At 43.0% G+C, this 20,542-nt stretch overlaps 1 protein-coding gene across 2 annotated transcripts in view; it reads right to left on the minus strand.

Annotated features, from left to right (window-relative positions):
* Window positions 1-20,542, minus strand: part of KCNQ3 (potassium voltage-gated channel subfamily Q member 3) — a 348,769-nt gene that overhangs the window by 69,824 nt on the left and 258,403 nt on the right. For both annotated transcript variants that reach the window (XM_040354983.1, XM_040354981.1), the window contains exons 3-4: window positions 7,142-7,268; window positions 2,083-2,258 (exon numbers count right to left, since the gene is read on the minus strand). In XM_040354983.1, coding sequence (XP_040210917.1) covers window positions 2,083-2,258; window positions 7,142-7,268 — 303 coding nt within the window. The remainder of the gene's footprint in view (window positions 1-2,082; window positions 2,259-7,141; window positions 7,269-20,542) is intronic.

Here is a 20,542-nt window from a genome sequence, read left to right on the forward strand (position 1 = left end):
TTCAAGCTGTCGTTGATGTTAAAGGGGTCAATACACGGTATTAAGAACTGGGGTATGTAAACTTTTGATCAGGGTCATGATTATGATTTAAAAATAGTAAACACAGTTGATAATAAATGGCTTCAGCCAAACACTAACCATGAGTGAAAGAAAAGTTTTTCTGTTATCATTCATATTCTCTGAAAAAGAAATCATAAATTCTGCCAGGGTATGTAAACTTATGAGCACAACTGTATCTGAAAATTGATCAATCCTGCTGTACTGATAGCTGATCTAATTTCTGAGGCCCTAAAATTCCAGGACAGTACAAATATCCCCCAAATGACCCCTTTTTGGAAAGTAGACAGTCCAAGGTATTTAGTAAGATGCAATAACGAGTTTTTGAAGATTTTTTGTCACATTTCTTTGGAAAATGAAGAAACACGCCTATGGTGTGTTGGACCTCAGCAGGGAGATTGCTGCTTCCACATCAAGTGTAAGCATTCTCCTCTGCAGCATGCTGGTAGAGTTCAGGCTTTTCTGCTCTGTAGCTGCTTTCTTAAAACGGAGTTCCAGCCTGTATTAAAAAAATAAATAAAAGTCAGCAGCTACAAATGCTGTAGCTGCTGACTTTTAATAGGACGACACTTACCTGTCCAGGGATCCCGCGATGTCCTCACCACATGCCGATCCTTCCATTAGCTCTGGGTGCAGCCACCGGCATCCTTACTAAGGGAAACAGGAAGTCAAGCCTTGCGGCCTCACAGCCTGTTTCCTACTGCGCATGCGCAAGTCGCGCCGTGCTTTCCGGATGGTCCCGCTGTGTTTTGGGACCTGTGTGTCTCCCAGAAGGCAACAGTGGGGAAGGAGGAGGGGCTGGAAATTTCATAGATCGCAGCATCGTCGTGCAACAGCCACCCACCAAGTACAGAATATCCAATCAAGTAATAAAATGTGCATTTCCAACCAGAGGCTTACCTTTCAATTAGTAACTTCAATCTCCACCATGAATCGTCAGACCTCCCTATGTTCTCTACAGAAGTGGTTCTTAACCCTGTTCTAAAGTACCCCCAACAGGTCATGTTTTGGGAATATCTCGTATATACTCGAGTATAAGCCGAGTTTTTCAGCACATTTTTTTGTGCTGAAAAAGCCCCCCTCGGCTTATACTTAAGTGAGGGTCTCACTTACTGCTCTCCGGTCTCTCTTGGGCCGATTTGAGCAGTTGCCTCTAGAGGTCTGGATAGCGCTGGAAAACCCCCTCTAGAGGTCTAACAGTGGCCTGCAATGTTTCGGAGTCGCCGCCATTTTGTTGTAGCCATGGCTCAAACCCGACAGTACAGTAGACAGCGGGAGACCGTAATCAAGGCTGCAAATGGGCACAATGAGGCAGCAAATGGGCACAGTGAGGCTGCAGATGGGCACAGTGAGGCTGCAGATGGGCACAGTGAGGCTGAAAATGAGCACAGTGAGGCTGAAAATGAGCACAGTGAGGCTGAAAATGAGCACAGTGGGCACAGTGAGGCTCCAAAAGGGCACAGCAAGGCTGCAAATGGGCACAGATGGGCACAGTGAGGCTGCAGATGGGCACAGTGAGGCTGCAGATGGGAATTGTTTACCAGTAGCTGCTGCATTTCCCACACTCTAGGCTTATACTCGAGTCAATAATTCTTCACAGTTTTTTGTGGTAAAATTAGGTGCCTCAGCTTATATTCGGTTCGGCTTATACTAGAGTATATACGGTATCTGTCCAAAATACCAAGCCATTGACTCTCATTTAAAGCACCTGTGGTGCAAGATAAAGGAAAACATGCAAACATGGCCTGTTGGGGGTACTTGAGGACATGGTTGAGAACCACTGCTCTAAGCTTGGCCAACCACGTCTGAGGCATTTTCTACCAGTTTGAGTTGGCTCACCCCTATTACGACCTTTGCTGACCCCTAATTCCACTATAACAATTTTAAGGTGTCATCTGAACAGTAATAGAAGGAAATTGTCCCATGGGAACACTTTTTGCAATGACCACCAAGTCTGAGGCATCTACCACCAGTTTAGGTTATTACAACCTCTGCTGACCCCGGATTCCACCTTGCAGCACTGACCTTGCTATGTGAACAGATGGCTGAGCCCAGGAGCTTCCAGGTCCCTCCTCTCCGGTCCATACGCAGCATCCGCAGGATCTGAAGGAAACGCAAACTTCGAAGAGATGTGGCCAAGACATTTCCCTGATTTTTCCCCACGGCCACCACAGGAATGGAGGCCACCAGGACAAAAATATCTGCAAGAAAGAAAAATAACAAAAAGTGATTCACCAACAGCAAGAACTGAGCTGCTTGTTTCTTGCAATCGCGGATTCCTTTACATGACCGGATGTCCTGTGGCAACCGCCTTTATTCTTTTTTAAACTCGGATACTTGTAAAGTGCAATACTTTTTAATAAATTAGATCCCTAAGAGGTTTTATTCTATCTAGTGTTTATGTTTTATTTGGATCCGGCTATATTAGATTGTTTTGATCTATCACTTATTTTTAGCGCAACACTTTTTTTGTTCTTTGGGATAGGATATGCCCATGTATAAAGTCATTTGTTATTCTGAATGTTTCTATGGGTTTTTTGTTTATTTTTTGTATGTATATTTGATTATTTTTATATGTATATATATTTTTTTAGTTGCTAGCTTTATAATTCTACTCATCAGTTCCTTCCTTGCAATTATTTTATTTTATTTAAATTATGGGTTAGGGTTTTGGAGTGCAGTTATGTGAATAAAGATCGTTTTTTTAATAAAAAATATTTTTCATTGATGTATTTTTTTTATGTATTGATTTTGCCAAGGCACTTGATAGTCTTTTAAGCGTTCCCTTAACCAGTTCCCCGCCGTCCAGCAGGATAACATGCTGGCGCGCATGGCGATCGTGAGTGTGGCGTGTCAGTCTGACACCCCACATCTCCGATCGTGATAAGAAGCCTCTGTCAGAGGTTTCTTACCACGTGATCAGTTGTGACCAATCACAGCTGATCATCGCGTGGAACCAGGAAGTGTCGGTAAATGGCATTCCTCGGTTCGCCCTGACAGGGAGAGCCGATCGGCGGCTCTCCCTGTCAAGGGGGGGGGGTCTGTGTTGATAATCAGCACAACGATTATTAGCACAGCCCCCTAAAAAGTACCAATCACCTGCAAACCAGTGCCCCAATGATAAACTCTGCAAGTGCCCACCACAGTGCCAATCACTGCCCACCACAGTGGCAATCACTGCCCAGCAGTAACACCTGTCATCATCGGTGCTGCCCATCAGTGCCACCTGTCAGTGCCAATCAGTAACGCCTATCAGTGCCAATCAGTGCCGCCTGTCAGTGCCCATCACAGCCGCCTGTCAGTGCCCATCAGTGCCACCTGTCAGTGCCCATCAGTGCCTCCTCATCAGTGCCGCCTATCAGTGCCCATCAATTCTACTTATCAGTGCCAACTCATCAGTGCCCACCAGTGCCGCCTCATTAGTGCACATCAGTGAAGAGGAAAACTAAATTTTATGACAGAAACTAAAATAAAAACATTTTTTTTTCAAAAATGTGGGTATTTTTTAGTTTGTTTAGCAAAAAATAAAAACCGCAGAGGTGATCAAATACCACCAAAAGAAAGATTTACTTGTGGGAAGAAAATTATAAAAATGTTGTTTGGGTACAGTGTTGTATGACCGCGCAATTGTCATTCAAAGTGTGACAGCGCTGAAATCTGAAAATTGTCCTGAGCAGGAAGGGGCGTAAGTGCCCGGTATGCAAGTGGTTAAAGTGTTACTAAACCCAGGAGCCTGCAGTCACTATATCTGCTCTCCCACAGTACACAGAACATGGAAATGCAAATATTTTAGTAAATATAAACTGCTAAACACCTTTTCTCATCAGTAGACATGTGCACTGCCGCAAAATTCGGGGGGGGGGGGGGGGGCTTTTGTTTTCGCTTTTGGGTAATTCGTTATGATCGCAATTCAAAAAATTCCTAAATTAGTCAATTTGAAAATAGGAAAGAAAATCTGAAAATTCTAAAGAATAACTAACTACTAACTATTAATATAGGTATTGAAATTTCCTTTCAAATTTGGCTGTTAGTGAACATAACGAATATGAATTAATCCGAAGTTATGAATTAAACAAATGGAACGGAATGAATTAATAATAGATAATAATAATAAAACGTTTTTATTATTATTATTATTGTAATTTATTATTAATTCATTATGTTCCATTCGTTAAGATACAGCATTACTTATTTTGGATAATTCGTAACTTCAGATAAATTTGTATTTGTTACGTTCACCAACAGCCAAATTTGAAAGGAAATTCCATTACCTATATTAATAGTTAGGAATAGTTAACCACTTAAGGACCCCTTCACGCCGATATACGTCGGCAGAATGGCACGGCTGGGCACATCAACGTACCTGTACGTTGCCCTTTAAGCCCAGCCGTGGGGTCGGGCGCGTGCACGCGACCCGGTCCGAAGCTCCGTACCCGATCACCGCTGGAGTCCCGCGATCGGTCCCCGGAGCTGAAGAACGAGGAGAGGTGTGTGTAAACACAGCTTCCCCGTTCTTCACTGCGGCGCCGTCATCGATCGTGTGTTCCCTTATATAGGGAATCACAATCGATGACATCACACCTACAGCTACACCCCCCTAAAGTTAGAAACACAGATGAGGTCATACATTACCCCATCAGCACCCCCTTGTGGTTAACTCCCAAAAATGTGTCAAAATTGTCTGAAGTGTCCGCCATAATGTCGCAGTCACGAAAAAAATCGCTGATCGCCGCCATTAGTAGTAAAAAATATTTTTTTTATAAAAATGCAGTAAAACTATCTCCTATTTTGTAAATGCTATAAATTTTGCGCAAACCAACCGATAAACGCTTATTGCAATTTTTTTACCAAAAATAGGTAGAAGAATACGTATCGGCCTAAACTGAGGAAAATTTTTTTATATATATATTTTTGGGGGATATTTATTATAGCAAAAAGTTGCAAAAAATAAAAACCGCAGAGCTGATCAAATACCACCAAAAGAAATCTCTATTTGTGGGAAAAAAAGGAAGCCAATTTTGTTTGGGTGCCACGTCGCACGACCGCGCAACTGTCAGTTAAAGCGACGCAGTGCCGAATCGCAAAAACTGGCCGGGTCCTTTATCTGTCTAAAGGTCCGGGTCTTAAGTTGTTAAGTTATTATTTCAGATTTTCGAATTTCAGAATATTTGGAAAAATTTGTTAAACGGGTTTTCATTCATTCGGAAATTTCCGAACGTATAAAAGTCATTTGTTATGTTGATTGTTCCTATAGGGTTTTTTTTGTTTACTTTTTGTATATACAGTATATTTGATTATTTTTGTTTGTATATATTTTTTCTCGGTTGCTAGCTTTAGAATTCTACTCATCAGTTCCTTCCTTGCAATTATTTTATTTGATTTAGATTATGTGTTAGGGTTTTGGGGTGCAGTTATGTGAATAAAGATATCTATTTTTCTAATATTTCTCGTTTATATATATTATCTTTTGGAGACAGGGTGATGTCCCCAGTTTTGGGCATTGTCTTTTGTTTTGAGAGCATTTTTTTAAATTTGGGAATTGGTCTTCCTATAGAGTTTTTTACCTCCAAATTTCTTCAAATTTTCTTTTGACACAAATTTTTAACAAAAATGTTCAGTTTGCACAGAACAAAGATGGAACGGTCACTAAAATGAAATGCATGCACAGTTAGCTGTTCCTCTTTTTTCCACAAGATGGCAGAGTAGGACATATTTTGTGTTACAAAGGAAGTATTTTTTTATTTTTTTATTTTGTTATTTTTTAGGGATAAAATGCATTTTTTTTATAATAGAAGCTATTTCAGAAACTCCTAACCTGCAGCTCATCTGGGATAATGTTTACCTTGCTCTTCAATCCAACAATCTATGACAAGGTCCCAGCCAGTTCTTCTCTATACAACACATGTGCATCATGGCCCGATTCATTGCTATGGATAAGCCATACACCAAAAGACTGCTGGAGGCCGCCAAAATTATGGCTTACCCAACCTTGTCTGCAGCAACAATGCTGAATTGGGAAGAAGGGTCAGTAATATCCCGGGTGGGCTGCACTGGATTTATTAAATGGCAACTTCAGTAAAGGTCAAGTTGTTCCTTAAAACATAACCTGTGCTTTGCCCATGCCAAGTTTTCTTTAATTCCCCCTGGAAAATACCTTTCCTATATGTTCCCCCATTGCTCCTTTCAGCATTAGAAGGCAAAGGATATACCCCGTAATTTTAAGTATTAAGGAGCATGCGACTTGCTCCATGTGACAGTGCTGGGTCAACCAACATCATAACCTAGGGAGCCCATAAACCTGTGTAAGCTACGACTTTGGCCACTCTTAATTTACACAGTACAGTACTTCACTCCCGGCAGCAGAGGGAGCTGTAGGGTATTGGAATGATATTACATTAAGCCAAGAGCTTTATACTGAGGTCAACCACTATTGCTTGGAGGAGTTTTCTGACCATAAGTGGTGTACATTACCGTGTTTCCCCGAAAATAGGACCTAGCGTTATTTTCCAGGAGGGCTGCAATATAAGCCCTACCCTGAAAATAAGCCCTAGTTTAAATCCTATAATCCACTTTATTACAGTATTATATAATGTACAATGTGTGTGTTTCTGTAATATAATTGCGGGGAAGAGAACTCTGAAGGGTCACAGAAGCGCAGAGCGGCGCTATAATGAAGGTATTTGGCACAATTACATTACAGAAACACACTCATGATACATTATATACTAATGTAATAGAGTGGATTATAGGATTTTACAAACATTTTAACTCATTTCACACTGGGGATTCCTGTCAGACAGGGAGAGAGAGGGGGAGAGAAGACATCACATTACATGGTAAGACCTACCCTGAAAATAAACCCTACTGTGTCTTTTGTAGCCAAAATTAATATAAGACCCGGGGTTATTTTAGGGGAAACACGGTAACAGTAGCTGACTGGTAACCAACACTGAATAGGTACTCTATCGATCCATTTGCAGGGTAGTTAGTGCCGTATCCAACGTTTCCTAACTGCAAATCCCACGGCAGAAAAAAGATGCCCAACCGAAATGCCCACCCATCTGAATCTGAAAAATAAGCTTACCCAGCATGCATAATGGCTTTCTGGCAAACTTCAGTCTCCCCCTCCAGCCCTTATAACGACAGCAGCAGCTTGCTGCCCAAATTCTTAAGGCAAATTCTGCTCCAAAAATAACCAGGGCGAACCTTTCCTGTAAGATAGAACAAGAAATACGATAAGTGGACATTCATATTTTACAAAAAAAAAACATCATCAGTGTTAAAGAGTCATTCCAGAATAGACAGATATTTCAGCATTTGGTGGATCCCAGAGAACTAAACCTAATGGTTGGACTCCATTGGAAACAGCTCAGCACTTAAGCTTCAGGTCTGCACATCAGCTCATGATGGGTCTTCACACTGCTTTTTGGGTCTTCATTTATTGTAAAGTAAAGAAGAAGAAGAAGAAAGAAAGGAAGAAAGAAAGAAAGAAAGAAAGAAAGAAAGAAAGAAAGAAAGAAAGAAAGAAAGAAAGAAAGAAAGAAAGAAAGAAAGAAAAAAGCAGAAGAAGAAGAAAGAAAGAAAAAATGAAGAAAAGAAGGAGAAAGAAAAAGAGAGAAAGAAGAAAGAAAGAAAGGAAAAGGAAGAAAGAAAAAGAAAGAATAAGGAAGAAATAAGAAAGAAAGAAAAAAGAAAAATAAAGAAAGGAAAAGGAAGAAATAAGAAAAAGGTAAAGAAGGAAGAAAGAAGGGAAAAGGAAGAACGAAGAAAGAAAGGAAAAGGAAGAACGAAGAAAGAAAGGAAAAGGAAGAATGAAGAAAGAAAGGAAAAGGAAGAACGAAGAAAGAAAGGAAAAGAAAGAACGAAGAAAGAAAAAGGAAGAAAGGAAAAAGAAGCAAGAAAGAAGAAAAAAAAAGGAAGAAATAAGCAAGGAAAAGGAAGAAGAAAGAAAGAAAGAAGAAAGGAAGAAGAAAGAAAGAAAGAAAGAAAGAAAGAAGAAAGGAAAGGGAAGAAAGGAAAAGGAAGAAAGGAAAAGGAAGAATGAAATAAAAAGGGAAGGAAGGAAGAAAGAAGAAAAGGGGATGGAAGCAAGAAAGAAGAAAGAATAACGAAGAAAGAAAGAAAAGGGAAGAAAAAAAAGGGAAGGAAGAAAGAAGAAAGAAAAAGGAAGAAAGAAGAAAGGAAAAGGAAGAAAGAAGAAAGGAAGAAAGAAGAAAGGAAGAAAAAAGGGAAGAAAAAAAATGAAGCAAGAAAGAAGAAAGGAAAAGGAAGAAAGGAAAAGGAATAAAGAAGAAAGGAAGAAAGAAAAAGGAATAAAGAAGAAAGGAAGAAAGAAGAAAGAAGAAGGAAGAAAGAAGAAAGAAGAAGAAAGAAGTAGAAGAAAGAAAGAAAAAGGAGAAAACCAAAAGAAATATAAAAATAAAAAGGAAGAAGAAAAGCTAAGCTGCATTCACATCTATGCATACTGAGAATGTACACAAAATCGTGCCGCATTTGTATGTCTCTTTTTGTGTGCGTTCTCGCCATACGCACATAGGTCAACCCAATTAATTTCAATGTCCAAGCGCGTCAAAGCAGCTCATGTAGATTACTGCGAGTTGATCTTCGCACGTTTTGACATGTTGTTGAAATCCTAGCACAGCAAAATCACATTCTGGAGAGGAACATTAGGCAGAAATGCCTGATGTGCCTAAACGCAACGTTAACAAGTCTAAACGCACCAAAACGTTAGGTGCATTTAGCGCTGAAGCGTTTATTAATTTCAATGGCCAGAATGAATATTATGTGAAGATTTTTGTTGGATAGCCTGGTGACAGGGTCTCTTTAAGCAAAATAGAGTATTCCATAGGATACCACACATGTGATGGATACAGCATAGGCCCAGGAGAAACCTAAAGGGGCTGCTGCCTTGGAAGTTTCCTATTATTATTACTAGTATTATAATGCAGGACGTATATAACTGGGTACTGACATTTATAGGTAAAGTTGATCCAGAGAATATCCGATTGCCTCTCGGGGGATCAAGAAGGAATTTTTTCCCCTGCTGTAGCATTTTGGAACTTGCTTTTCCTGGGGTTTTTCACCTTCCTCTGGATCAACTGTGGGTATAGGATTGTGTATATGGGATTGCATGATTATTTTTTTCCCCCCGTTTATAGGTTGAACTAGAAGGACTTGTATCTTTTTCCAACCAGATTAACTATATATATATATATATATATATATATATATATATATATATATATATATATATATATATATATATATATATATATATATATATATATATATATATATATATATATATATATATATATATATATATATATGGGGGAGGTTGGGACTTTATATGAGATGCGATTTTAGCAATATGCAATTAAATATAAACATGGAAAAAAAATGTTACCATGTGGCCAGGCTCAAAGTTTTTTTTCCATGTTTATATTTAATTGCATATTGCTAAAATCGCATCTCATATAAAGTCCCAACCTCCCCCATTTTTGATCTATTTACAGGGATGGAGGCCTATGGTAGTATCTCTATATGCCTCATTTAAAGTCCCACCCCTATCCCCCCTCTTTTTGAACTATATATATATATATATATATATTTAACCAAAATTTTTCACATCAATTTACAAATACATTGCAAATTTACAAATACACTGCAGCACAAAAGAATGATATCAAAAATACTTCATTAGCATTCTGTACATTAGGAAAGATCATTGTAATATATATATATATATATATATATATATATATATATATATATATATATATATATATATAGTTTTCTTACATGAATAAATAAAATAGTTAAAAACAAATTGCTACTGAAATGCATGAATAGGTAGCTGTATATAGTCTTACCACTAGATGGCAGTGCAAGACTATGTTTTTTTTCTGAATAATGTAACCCCTGTGGATAAGAAAACTCACACAATTTACTTTAGTGTAATGATACAGGACAAAGATATTATAACATCAAACACTTTTATCCAGCATTTGATTTAAAAAGCAACAAATAAAACCTAATCATAAACGGACTTCACATGGTCAGCCTACATCTATCTTGCACTATTGTCCCAACAATTAAAAAAGAAAGAAAAATGAGAGGACACTTCAGGATCCAACCTACAACTCCATACAACACTCTTAGATAGAACTACATTTATTACATAGAAACGTTTTTTATATTTTATTTATATATATATATATATATATATATATATATATATATATATATATATATATATATATATATACATACTGTATATAAAAGTTTCTATGTAATAAATGTAGTTCTATCTAAGAGTGTTGCATGGAGTTGTAGGGTATATATATATATATATATATATATATATATATATATATATATATATATATATATAAAAATAATTAGTTTTATAAATAAAAAGATCAAATGTTCTCAGGCTATAGTCTCTGCAGATCGAAGGTTATTTATTCCAAAAAATGTGACGAGTGAATAGGGGAAATACTGGACTATAACCACTAAATGGAGCGGAGGAATAAAGGAAATAAATACTTAATTCCTTATGTCCAGTTTATAGGAAAATAAACTGGAGGTAATTAAGATTAGCTCTTATTGGGCATACAGAGGTAGACTAGTGCTCGGACTGTGACCACTGTTTAGTAATGATCAGGACATGTTTGCACGCACCACCCCTTCTGCCCCACCCTGTCACTGCTTGCTAAGATGCGGTTCTATAGTGCTATTTGCTGTACAGCAGACGGTATCTAGAAACCAGTGATGCTGTGCTAAAAGTGTTCTAGCCAGCGATGTTGCCATGCCCCTGACAGCATTCGAGCAATCATTGATGCTATGAAGCTGGCAGCATCCTTGTAATCAATGACTGTTGCTGACAGTGTCTCTGCAACAAGTGATGCTATACAGCTGACAGTGTCCTAGCAACCAGTGATGCTACGCAGCTGACAGAATCCGAGCAACCAGTGATGCTATGCAGCTGGCAGCGTTCTACCAAGCAATATTGCTGTGCTCCTAGCAGTGTCCTAGCAACCGGTGATGCCATGAAGCTGATAGCATCCTAGCAACCAGTGACACTATACAGCTGAGAGTGCTCTATCATGCATTGTTGCTGTGCTCCTAGCAGTGTCCTAGCAACCGGTGATGCCATGAAGCTGATAGCATCCTAGCAACCAGTGACACTATACAGCTGAGAGTGCTCTATCATGCATTGTTGCTGTGCTCCTGACAGTCCTAGCAACCAGCGATGCTATGTAACTGACAGCGTTCTAGCAACCAATGACGCTGTGTTCCCGACAGCATCCTAGCAACCAGTGATGCTATTCAGCTCACAGTGTCCTAGCAACCACTCGCAATAAGCAGCAGACAGTGTCTTAGGAACAATTGGTTGAACTGGATGAACTTGTCTTTTTTCAACCGGACTAACTATGTAACTATGTAACCAGTGATGCTATGTGATGACAGTGTTCTAGCAAGCAGTATTGCTATGTTCTTGACAGTGTCCTAGCAACCAGTGACACTATGTAGCTGATAGGGTCCTAGGAACCAATTATGCTATGTTCCTGACAGCATGCTATGATGCTATGAAGCTTACAGCGTCCAAGCAACTATCGATTCTATGCAGCTGACAGTGTTCTAGCAAGAAATGTTGCTCTCCTCCTGACAGTGTCATAGCAACCAGCGACACTATGTAGCTGACAGCATCCTAGCAACCAAGGACACTGTGTTCCTGACAGCATCCTAGCAACCAGTGACGCTATGCAGCTAGGGGGGGGGGGGGCTGTACATACAACTGAGGCTGAAGTGTTCAGTATGGATATTCTGGCATCAGTGCAGCCCACCGCTAAGCCTCCATTTAACAAATTCATGTACACGTTTCCAACAGGTACGTGAATTTATCACACAATTATATGCCGGTTTTCCACTATATTTTGATATGAATTTCAGCGTGTGTGTTTTGTTATTTTAAATAAAAGTATCACCAGATAAAAATTTGTATTAATGTGCATAACGAAGCCAAGGAAAGATGGAAAAATCTCCAAAAGGCATCAAATTACAGATTAGACATTCTTATAATATTTCAAAAAAAGTTAGATTTTATTTCCATCATTTACACTTTCAAAATGACAGAAAACAAAAAAATGGCGTCTGCAAAAGTTTGGGCACCCTGCAGAATTTATAGCATGCACTGCCCCCTTTGCAAAGCTGAGACCTGCCAGTGTCATGGATTGTTCTCAATCATCGTCTGGGAAGACCAGGTGATGTCAATCTCAAAGGTTTTAAATGCCCAGACTCATCTGACCTTGCCCCAACAATCAGCACCATGGGTTCTTCTAAGCAGTTGTCTAGAAAACTGCAAGTAAAAATAGTTGACGCTCACAAAGCTGGAGAAGGCTATAAGAAGATAGCAAAGCGTTTTCAGATGTCAATATTCTCTGTTCGGAATGTAATTAAGAAATGGCAGTCATCAGGAACAGTGGAAGTTAAAGCAAGATCTGGAAGACCAAGAAAAATATCAGACAGAACAGCTCTCAGGATTGTGAGAAAAGTAATTCAAATCCCACGTTTGACTGCACGATCCCTCCAGAAAGATCTGGCAGACACTGGAGTTGTGGTACACTATTCCACTATAAAGAGATACTTGTACAAATATGGTCTTCATGGAAGAGTCATCAGAAGAAAACCTCTTCTACGTCCTCACCACAAAAATCAGCGTTTGAACTTTGCGAATGAACATATAGACAAGCCTGATGCATTTTGGAAACAAGTTCTGTGGACCGATGAAGTTAAAATATAACTTTTTGGCCGGAATGAGCAAAGGTACGTTTGGAGAAGAAAGGGCACAGAATTTAATGAAAATAACCTCTGTCCAACTGTAAAGCATGGGGGTGGATCAATCATGCTTTGGGGTTGTATTGCAGCCAGTGGCACAGGGAACATTTCACGAGTAGAAGGAAAAATGGATTCAATAAAATTTCAGCAAATTTTGGATGGTAACTTGATGCCATCTGTGAAAAAGCTGAAGATAAAGAGAGGATGGCTTCTACAAATGGATAATGATCCTAAACACACCTCAAAATCCACAGGGGATTACATCAAGAGGTGTAAACTGAAGGTTTTGCCATGGCCTTCACAATCTCCTTACCTCAACATAATTGAAAATGTATGGATAGACCTTAAAAGAGCAGTGCGTGACAGACAGCCCAGAAATATCAAAGAACTGGAAGACTTTTGTAAGGAAGAATGGGGAAAGATACCTCAAACACGAATTGAAAGACTCTTGGCTGGCTACAAAAAGTGTTTACAAGCTGTGATACTTGCCAAAGGGGGCAGTACAAGATATTAACTCTGCAGGGTGCCCAAACTTTTGCAGACGCAATTTTGGGGTTTTCTGTAATTTTGAAAGTGTAAATAATGGAAATAAAATCTACCGTAACTTTTTTTGACATATTATAAGAATGTCTAATCTGTAATTTGATGCCTTTTGGAGATTTTTCCATCTTTCCTTGGCTTCATAATGACATCTAACATTTTATATTGGGCATCATCCCAATCAGAAAGAAAGCAGTCATTGATTATTCCAAACATTGACCCCAGACAAAGCAATGTTCCCAAATGGATTATCTTATCTAATGTCAGGAATTACCGGGCAGCCGGTCCCCCAGTAGGCAGAGGTTGAAAAAGTGGGTCAAGCCATCCAAGTCACCAACATTTTCTATCAAAGCCATAAAACCATCATCACAGCTGCAGACACACTGCTAGTGTAGCACCCTCTAGTGTCATACTAGTGTGAGTGTAGGAAAACGTATCTCTGATTCATGTTTAACCACGTTACAGGAACCAAGGTACCAGCAGGGCTGTCTTAATGAGAGGGAACACCTGGGCACTGCCCAGGGGCCCCAGCTGCATGGGGGGCCCCTGCACTTTCCAAAAAGAAGCTGGTCCTTGAGCCAACGCTGCCCCAAAATTGGGGGCCCCATGATGGCACTGAGAGTGATGGATACACAGGGGAGGCAGTCTGTCTTCTACCTACTTGATGTCTGTTTACCTGCACTGTCATTATTGTAGGGGCCCCAGAGCATTACTTTGTCCAGGGGCCCATGATGCTATTAAGACGGCCCTGCGTACCAGTACGTTGCTTTGAGGAAGTGGTTGTACCGGCGTGATATGCAACTGCTGGCTTCAGAGCTGGCAGTCGGTTTTCTGGTGATAACAACCGATGCAGCTCAGCAACCACTGGGCCTTCCCACCGGGAGACCCGAGTGCCCATCCGGCACATCCGCCAGCTGGCCAGAGTCCCGAACAAAGCCGGAATCCGCTTTCGTTCAGGTCTCCGATGAAGTAACCCTAAAGCGACGTCACAACGTCACTTCCAATTTACTCGGCTGCTAATGGCGCAGATTCAAAAAAATTCAAAGTATTTAAAGCGGGAGTTCACCCGAAATTTTTTTTTGAACATTAGATTGAGGCTCATTTTGTGAAGGGGAATCGGGTGTTTTTTTAAAAATCGAAGCAGTACTTACCGTTTTAGAGATAGATCTTCTCCGCCGCTTCCGGGTATGGGCTGGGTATGGGCGTTCCTATTTGATTGACAGGCTTCCGACAGGCTTCCGACGGTCGCATACATCGCGTCACGAGTAGCCGAAAGAAGCCGAACGTTGGTGCGGCTCTATACGGCGCCTGCGCACCGACATTCGGCTACTTTCGGAAAATTGTGACGCGATGTATGCGACTGTCGGAAGCCTGTCAATCAAATAGGAACGCCCAGTCCCGCAGCCCATACCCGGAAGCGGCGGAGAAGATCTATCTCTAAAACGGTAAGTACGGCTTTGATTTTAAAAGAAACACTCGATTCCCCTTGACAAAATGAGCATCAATCTAATGTTAAAAATTAACTTTTTGGGTGAACCTCCACTTTAACACCACCAATTTCGGCACTTTCAATACTTTTAACTGCAAAGGAGGGATTTGGGGTCAGTTAGACCCCAGATCCCTCCATAAAGAGTAACTGCCACTGCCTAATACAGTGATGTTTACATTTCTTGTGACAGCAATAAAAGTGATCAGATTTTTTATTTTTTGGGGGGGGAAAAAGTGTAAAAAAATAAATAAAAAAATAAGATTTTTTTTTTAAAGTGCCCCCATCCCCGCATGCTCGTGCACCAATGAAAAACGCATAAGTATGTATTGCCTTCAAATGTGTTTAAATCACACATGTGAGGTACAGTAGGTGTTTGTGATATTGTGCTTTTAGCACGACAGCGTCGCGCTGATTCTCGGCGACAGGGTGCCGAGATCTCGCCGGCATCTCACACTCACTGGAATAGTGACAGCACATCCCAGCAAGCGCGTCATAGAAGCGACGGGAGATCCGACTTGGATTCCCGCCAATTCTACACGTGTGCGGCGTTTGTTATGAATCCTGAGGGGGAAGTCCCCGCCGGATTTTAAATAAAAATCCGGCATGGGTCCCCCCCTCAGGAGCATACCGGGCCCTTAGGTCTGTTATGGGTTGTAAGGAGAGCCCCCCTACGCCGAAAAAAACGGCGTAGGGGGTCCCCCTACAATCCATACCAGACCCGTATCCAAAGCACGCTACCCGGCCAGCCAGGAAGGGAGTGGGGACGAGCGAGCGCCCCCCCCCCCTCCTGAGCCGTACCAGGCTGCATGCCCTCAACATGGGGGGGTTGGGTGCTCTGGGGCAGGGGGGCGCACTGCGGCCCCCCCACCTCAGAGCACCCTGTCCCCATGTTGATGAGGACAGGGCCCCTTCCCGACAACCCTGGCCGTTGGTTGTCGGGGTATGCGGGCGGGAGGGCTTATCGGAATCTGGGAGCCCCCTTTAATAAGGTGGCCCCCAGATACCGGCCTCCCCACCCTAAGTGAATGAGTATGGGGTACATCGTACCCCTACCCATTCACCTGCAAGAAAAGTGGTAAAAACACAAATAAACCACACAGTGTATTAAAATATTTTATTTTTCTGCTCCGGAGGCCGCCCCCTGTCTTCTTTATTAGCTCTTTTACCAGGGGGGGCTTCTTCTTTGACGTCTTCGGGTGGGTGGGGGCCGCCGTCTGGTTCTCTTCCACCGCCGGGGGGGGTGGCTTTTAAAAAAGCCCCCACCCCCCCGGCGGGTTAACTCCGGCGTCTTCGGCGGGGCTCTTCTTCTTCCGCTATCCCGACGGGTCTTCTCCGCTATCCGGGGGGTCTCGCCGCTCTCCGCTGTTGACTCGTCGCACCCCGGTTCTTCGTCTCGCAGTCCGGTGTCTTCTTCCGTGCTGTACGTCTTCTTCTGTGCTGTGAGTTCTTCTTCCGCGCTGTGACGTCATGTTCTTCACTTCTCTTCTTCTCCCCATGTTGACTCGCCGGTCCTCCTCGCTGAAATGACGGATGCGCGCCTTGCATCGGACCTATATAGGCCTCGCAGTCCCATCATGCTCTGTACCTACCCATGTGATACCTACCCACGTGGGTAGGTATCACATGGGTAGGTACAGAGCATGATGGGACTGCGAGGCCTATATAGGTCCGATGCAAGGCGCGCATCCGTCATTTCAGCGAGGAGGACCGGCGAGTCAACATGGGGAGAAGAAGAGAAGTGAAGAACATGACGTCACAGCGCGGAAGAAGAACTCACAGCACAGAAGAAGACGTAAAGCACGGAAGAAGACACCGGACAGCGAGACGAAGAACCGGGGTGCGACGAGTCAAGAGCGGAGAGCGGCGAAGACAGAAGGAGAACCCCGGAGAGTTGAGAAGACCCGTCGGGATAGCGGAAGAAGAAGAGCCCCGCCGAAGACGCCGGAGGAAACCCGCCGGGGGGGTGGGGGCTTTTTTAAAAGCCATCCCCCCCCGGCGGTGGAAGAGAACCAGACGGCGGCCCCCACCCACCCGAAGACGTCAAAGAAGAAGCCCCCCCTGGTAAAAGAGCTAATAAAGAAGACAGGGGGCGGCCTCCGGAGCAGAAAAATAAAATATTTTAATACACTGTGTGGTTTATTTGTGTTTTTACCACTTTTCTTGCAGGTGAATGGGTAGGGGTACGATGTACCCCATACTCATTCACTTAGGGTGGGGAGGCCGGTATCTGGGGGCCCCCTTATTAAAGGGGGCTCCCAGATTCCGATAAGCCTCCCGCCCGCATACCCCGACAACCAACGGCCAGGGTTGTCGGGAAGGGGCCCTGTCCTCATCAACATGGGGACAGGGTGCTCTGAGGTGGGGGGGCCGCAGTGCGCCCCCCTGCCCCAGAGCACCCAACCCCCCCATGTTGAGGGCATGCAGCCTGGTACGGCTCAGGAGGGGGGGGGGGGCGCTCGCTCGTCCCCACTCCCTTCCTGGCTGGCCGGGTAGCGTGCTTTGGATACGGGTCTGGTATGGATTGTAGGGGGACCCCCTACGCCGTTTTTTTCGGCGTAGGGGGGCTCTCCTTACAACCCATAACAGACCTAAGGGCCCGGTATGCTCCTGAGGGGGGGACCCATGCCGGATTTTTATTTAAAATCCGGCGGGGACTTCCCCCTCAGGATTCATAACAAACGCCGCACACGTGTAGAATTGGCGGGAATCCAAGTCGGATCTCCCGTCGCTTCTATGACGGCTCTGTCTCCATCGCGGCAAGCCAGCTCGGCGCTGGCTCCCGCGATGGGGCTCGTAGGTGCTCAATCTCGCTGAGAAAGAGAGCGAGATTGACACAAAATCGGCTTCACCTACTGTATCATCGCGATCGTCAGAGTGAGAAAAATAATTCTAGCAAAAGACCTCCTCTGTAACTCTAAACTGATAACCGTTAACATTTTTTAAAGTGTCGCCTATGGAGATTTTAAACCACTTCAGCCCCTTCCTGCCCGGGCCATTTTTTGCAATTCGGCACTACGTCATTTTAATTGACAATTTGCGACGTTGTATCCAAGCTAAGTTCATATCCTTTTTTTCCCACAAATAGAGATTTCTTTTGATGGTATTTGATCACCTCTGCGTTTTTTTTTTTTTTTTGTGCTATTAACAAAAAAAATAACTAGTGCCTGCACGCTCCCGAGCACCTCTGCAGTGTCCATTGACACAGACAGCAGGGCTCCACCCCGACTCCCCGCTCCCTTGTCACTGGCTTTGATTGACAACAGTGGGAGCCAATGGCTCTCGTGCCCCATCAAATCCAGTTAGACCCGGAGGTGAGGGGAGAGAAGAGCTGCAGACGTGCACAGCGCTGGATCAAATGAGGGCTCAGGTAAGTAAAAGGGTAGATGAGGGGCCAAAACCCATTTTTTATCATAACCGGTTAACGACTTACTCACGCACTTATATGTCGGCAGAATGGCACAGCTGGGCAAAGTGACGTATATATACGTAATTTTGAATTTGCCGCTGTGCGCCCCTGCCGCGAGCTCTGTGACCGTGCCTGCGGTGTCCTGCAATCATGTCACAGAGCTGCAGAACGGGGAGAGGCGTGTAAAGAAGCCTCTCCCCATTCTGCCTAGTGACACTGGGGTAGATTCAGAAAGAGATACAACGTCGTATCTCCTGATACGCCGTCGTATCTCTGAGATCCGACGGTCGGATCTATGCGGCTGATTCATAAGAATCAGTTACGCATAGATCTCCCTTAGATCCGACAGGTGTAAGTGACTTACACCGTCAGATCTTAGGCTGCAATCTCCCTCTGGCCGCCAGGTGACGCTTCATTTTTTTACGCGACGAATATGCAAATTCCGATTTCCGCCGATTCAGAAACGAACGCCCGCCCGTCGCTTTTTTTTACGTCGTTTGTGTTCGGCTTTTTCCGGCGTATACTTACCCCTGCTATATGCGGCGTATCCAATGTTAAGTATGGCCGTCGTTCCCGCGCCGAGTTTTGAATTTTTACGTTGTTTGCGTAAGTCGGACGCGAATACGGATGGACGTAATTTACGTTCACGCCGAAAACAATGGCGGTCTAGCGACGTAATTTGGAGCATGCGCACCTAGTGGTTAAACCCTTCACTGCCAGTCACATTTATACAGTAATCAGTGCATTTTTATAGCGCTGATCGCTGTATAAATGTGAATGGTCCCAAAATAGCGTCAAAAGTGTTCGATGCGTCCGCCATAATGTCGGAGTCATGATAAAAATTGCTGATCGCTAACCATTACTAGTAAAAAAAAAAAAAAATGCTATAAAACTATCCCCTATTTTGTAGATGCTATAGCTTTTGCACAAACCAATCAATAAACTCTTATTGCGATTTTTTTACCAAAAATATGTAGAAGAATACATTATACGTTTTATACGTTTTATATATATATTTTTGGTGGATATTTATTATAGCAAAAAGTAAAAAATATTGGATTTTTGTTCAAAATTGTCGCTCTATTTTTGTTTATAGCGCAAAAAATAAAAACCGCAGAGGTGATCAAATACCACCAAAAGACAGCTCTAATTGTGGGGAAAAAAGGACGCCAATTTTGTTTGGGAGCCACGTCGCACGCCCGCACAATTGTCAGTTAAAGCGACGCAGTGCCGAATCGCAAAAAGTGGCCCGGTCATTTGGCAGCCAAATGTCCCAGGGCTGAAGTGGTTAATGCAAGCAACTCTAAACGGCCTATGCCATTCAACAACTCTTTGTGGTTTGTTCGCCATAAGCATGTTGTAAAAGACCTAAAGTTTCACTCACACTTTTGACAATTTTCACGTAAAATTTGATGTTAATCTTCTGCTCCACATTCCTGTCACTCATTTTCCACCAACAGCACAAAGCACAAATGTGATATTTCTTCTACTACTCCATAAAGAGTCAACTGGTCTGCGACCTAAGCGAGTGCAAGTTGGAATATGTCAGAGGACTCTGGAGTGTGAATGCCTGTGTGAATCACCACCATACGCCGCGGGCAATCTGGAAATCAAATTGTCACACCTGGTAGAGTAACAAGGAATTGTATTGGTAGGCCCTCGGAGTACAAAGGGCCAGATTCACGTAGAATCGCGGCGGCGTAACGTATCCTAGATACGTTACACCGCCGCAATTTTTCATCGCAAGTGCCTGATTCACCAAGCACTTGCGATGAAAACTACGCCCGCGTCCTCCGGCGCCAGGCGGGCCAATTCAAATGGGCGTGTGCCATTTAAATTAGGCGCGCTCCCGCGCTGGACCTACTGCGCATGCTCCGTTTCCTAACTCCCGCCATGCTTTGCGCGCCGTGACGTAATTTTTTTGAACGGCGACGCGCGTAGCGTACTTCCGTATTCCCGGACGGCTCACTCAAACGATGTTGATTTTTAAATTTCGACGCGGGAACGACGGCCATACTTTAGACAGCAATACACTTGCTGACTAAAGTTAAGGCACCAAAAAAAAAGTGTAACTTTGCGACGGGAAACTAGACTAGCGGCGACGTAGCGAAAAACCGTTGTGGATCCACCGTAACTCCTAATTTGCATACCAGACGTTGGTTTACGACGCAAACTCCCCCCAGCGGCGGCCGCGGTACTGCATCCTAAGA

This window comes from Rana temporaria, chromosome 5, assembly GCF_905171775.1.
Source record: "Rana temporaria chromosome 5, aRanTem1.1, whole genome shotgun sequence".
NCBI classification, from domain to species: Eukaryota; Metazoa; Chordata; class Amphibia; order Anura; family Ranidae; genus Rana; species Rana temporaria.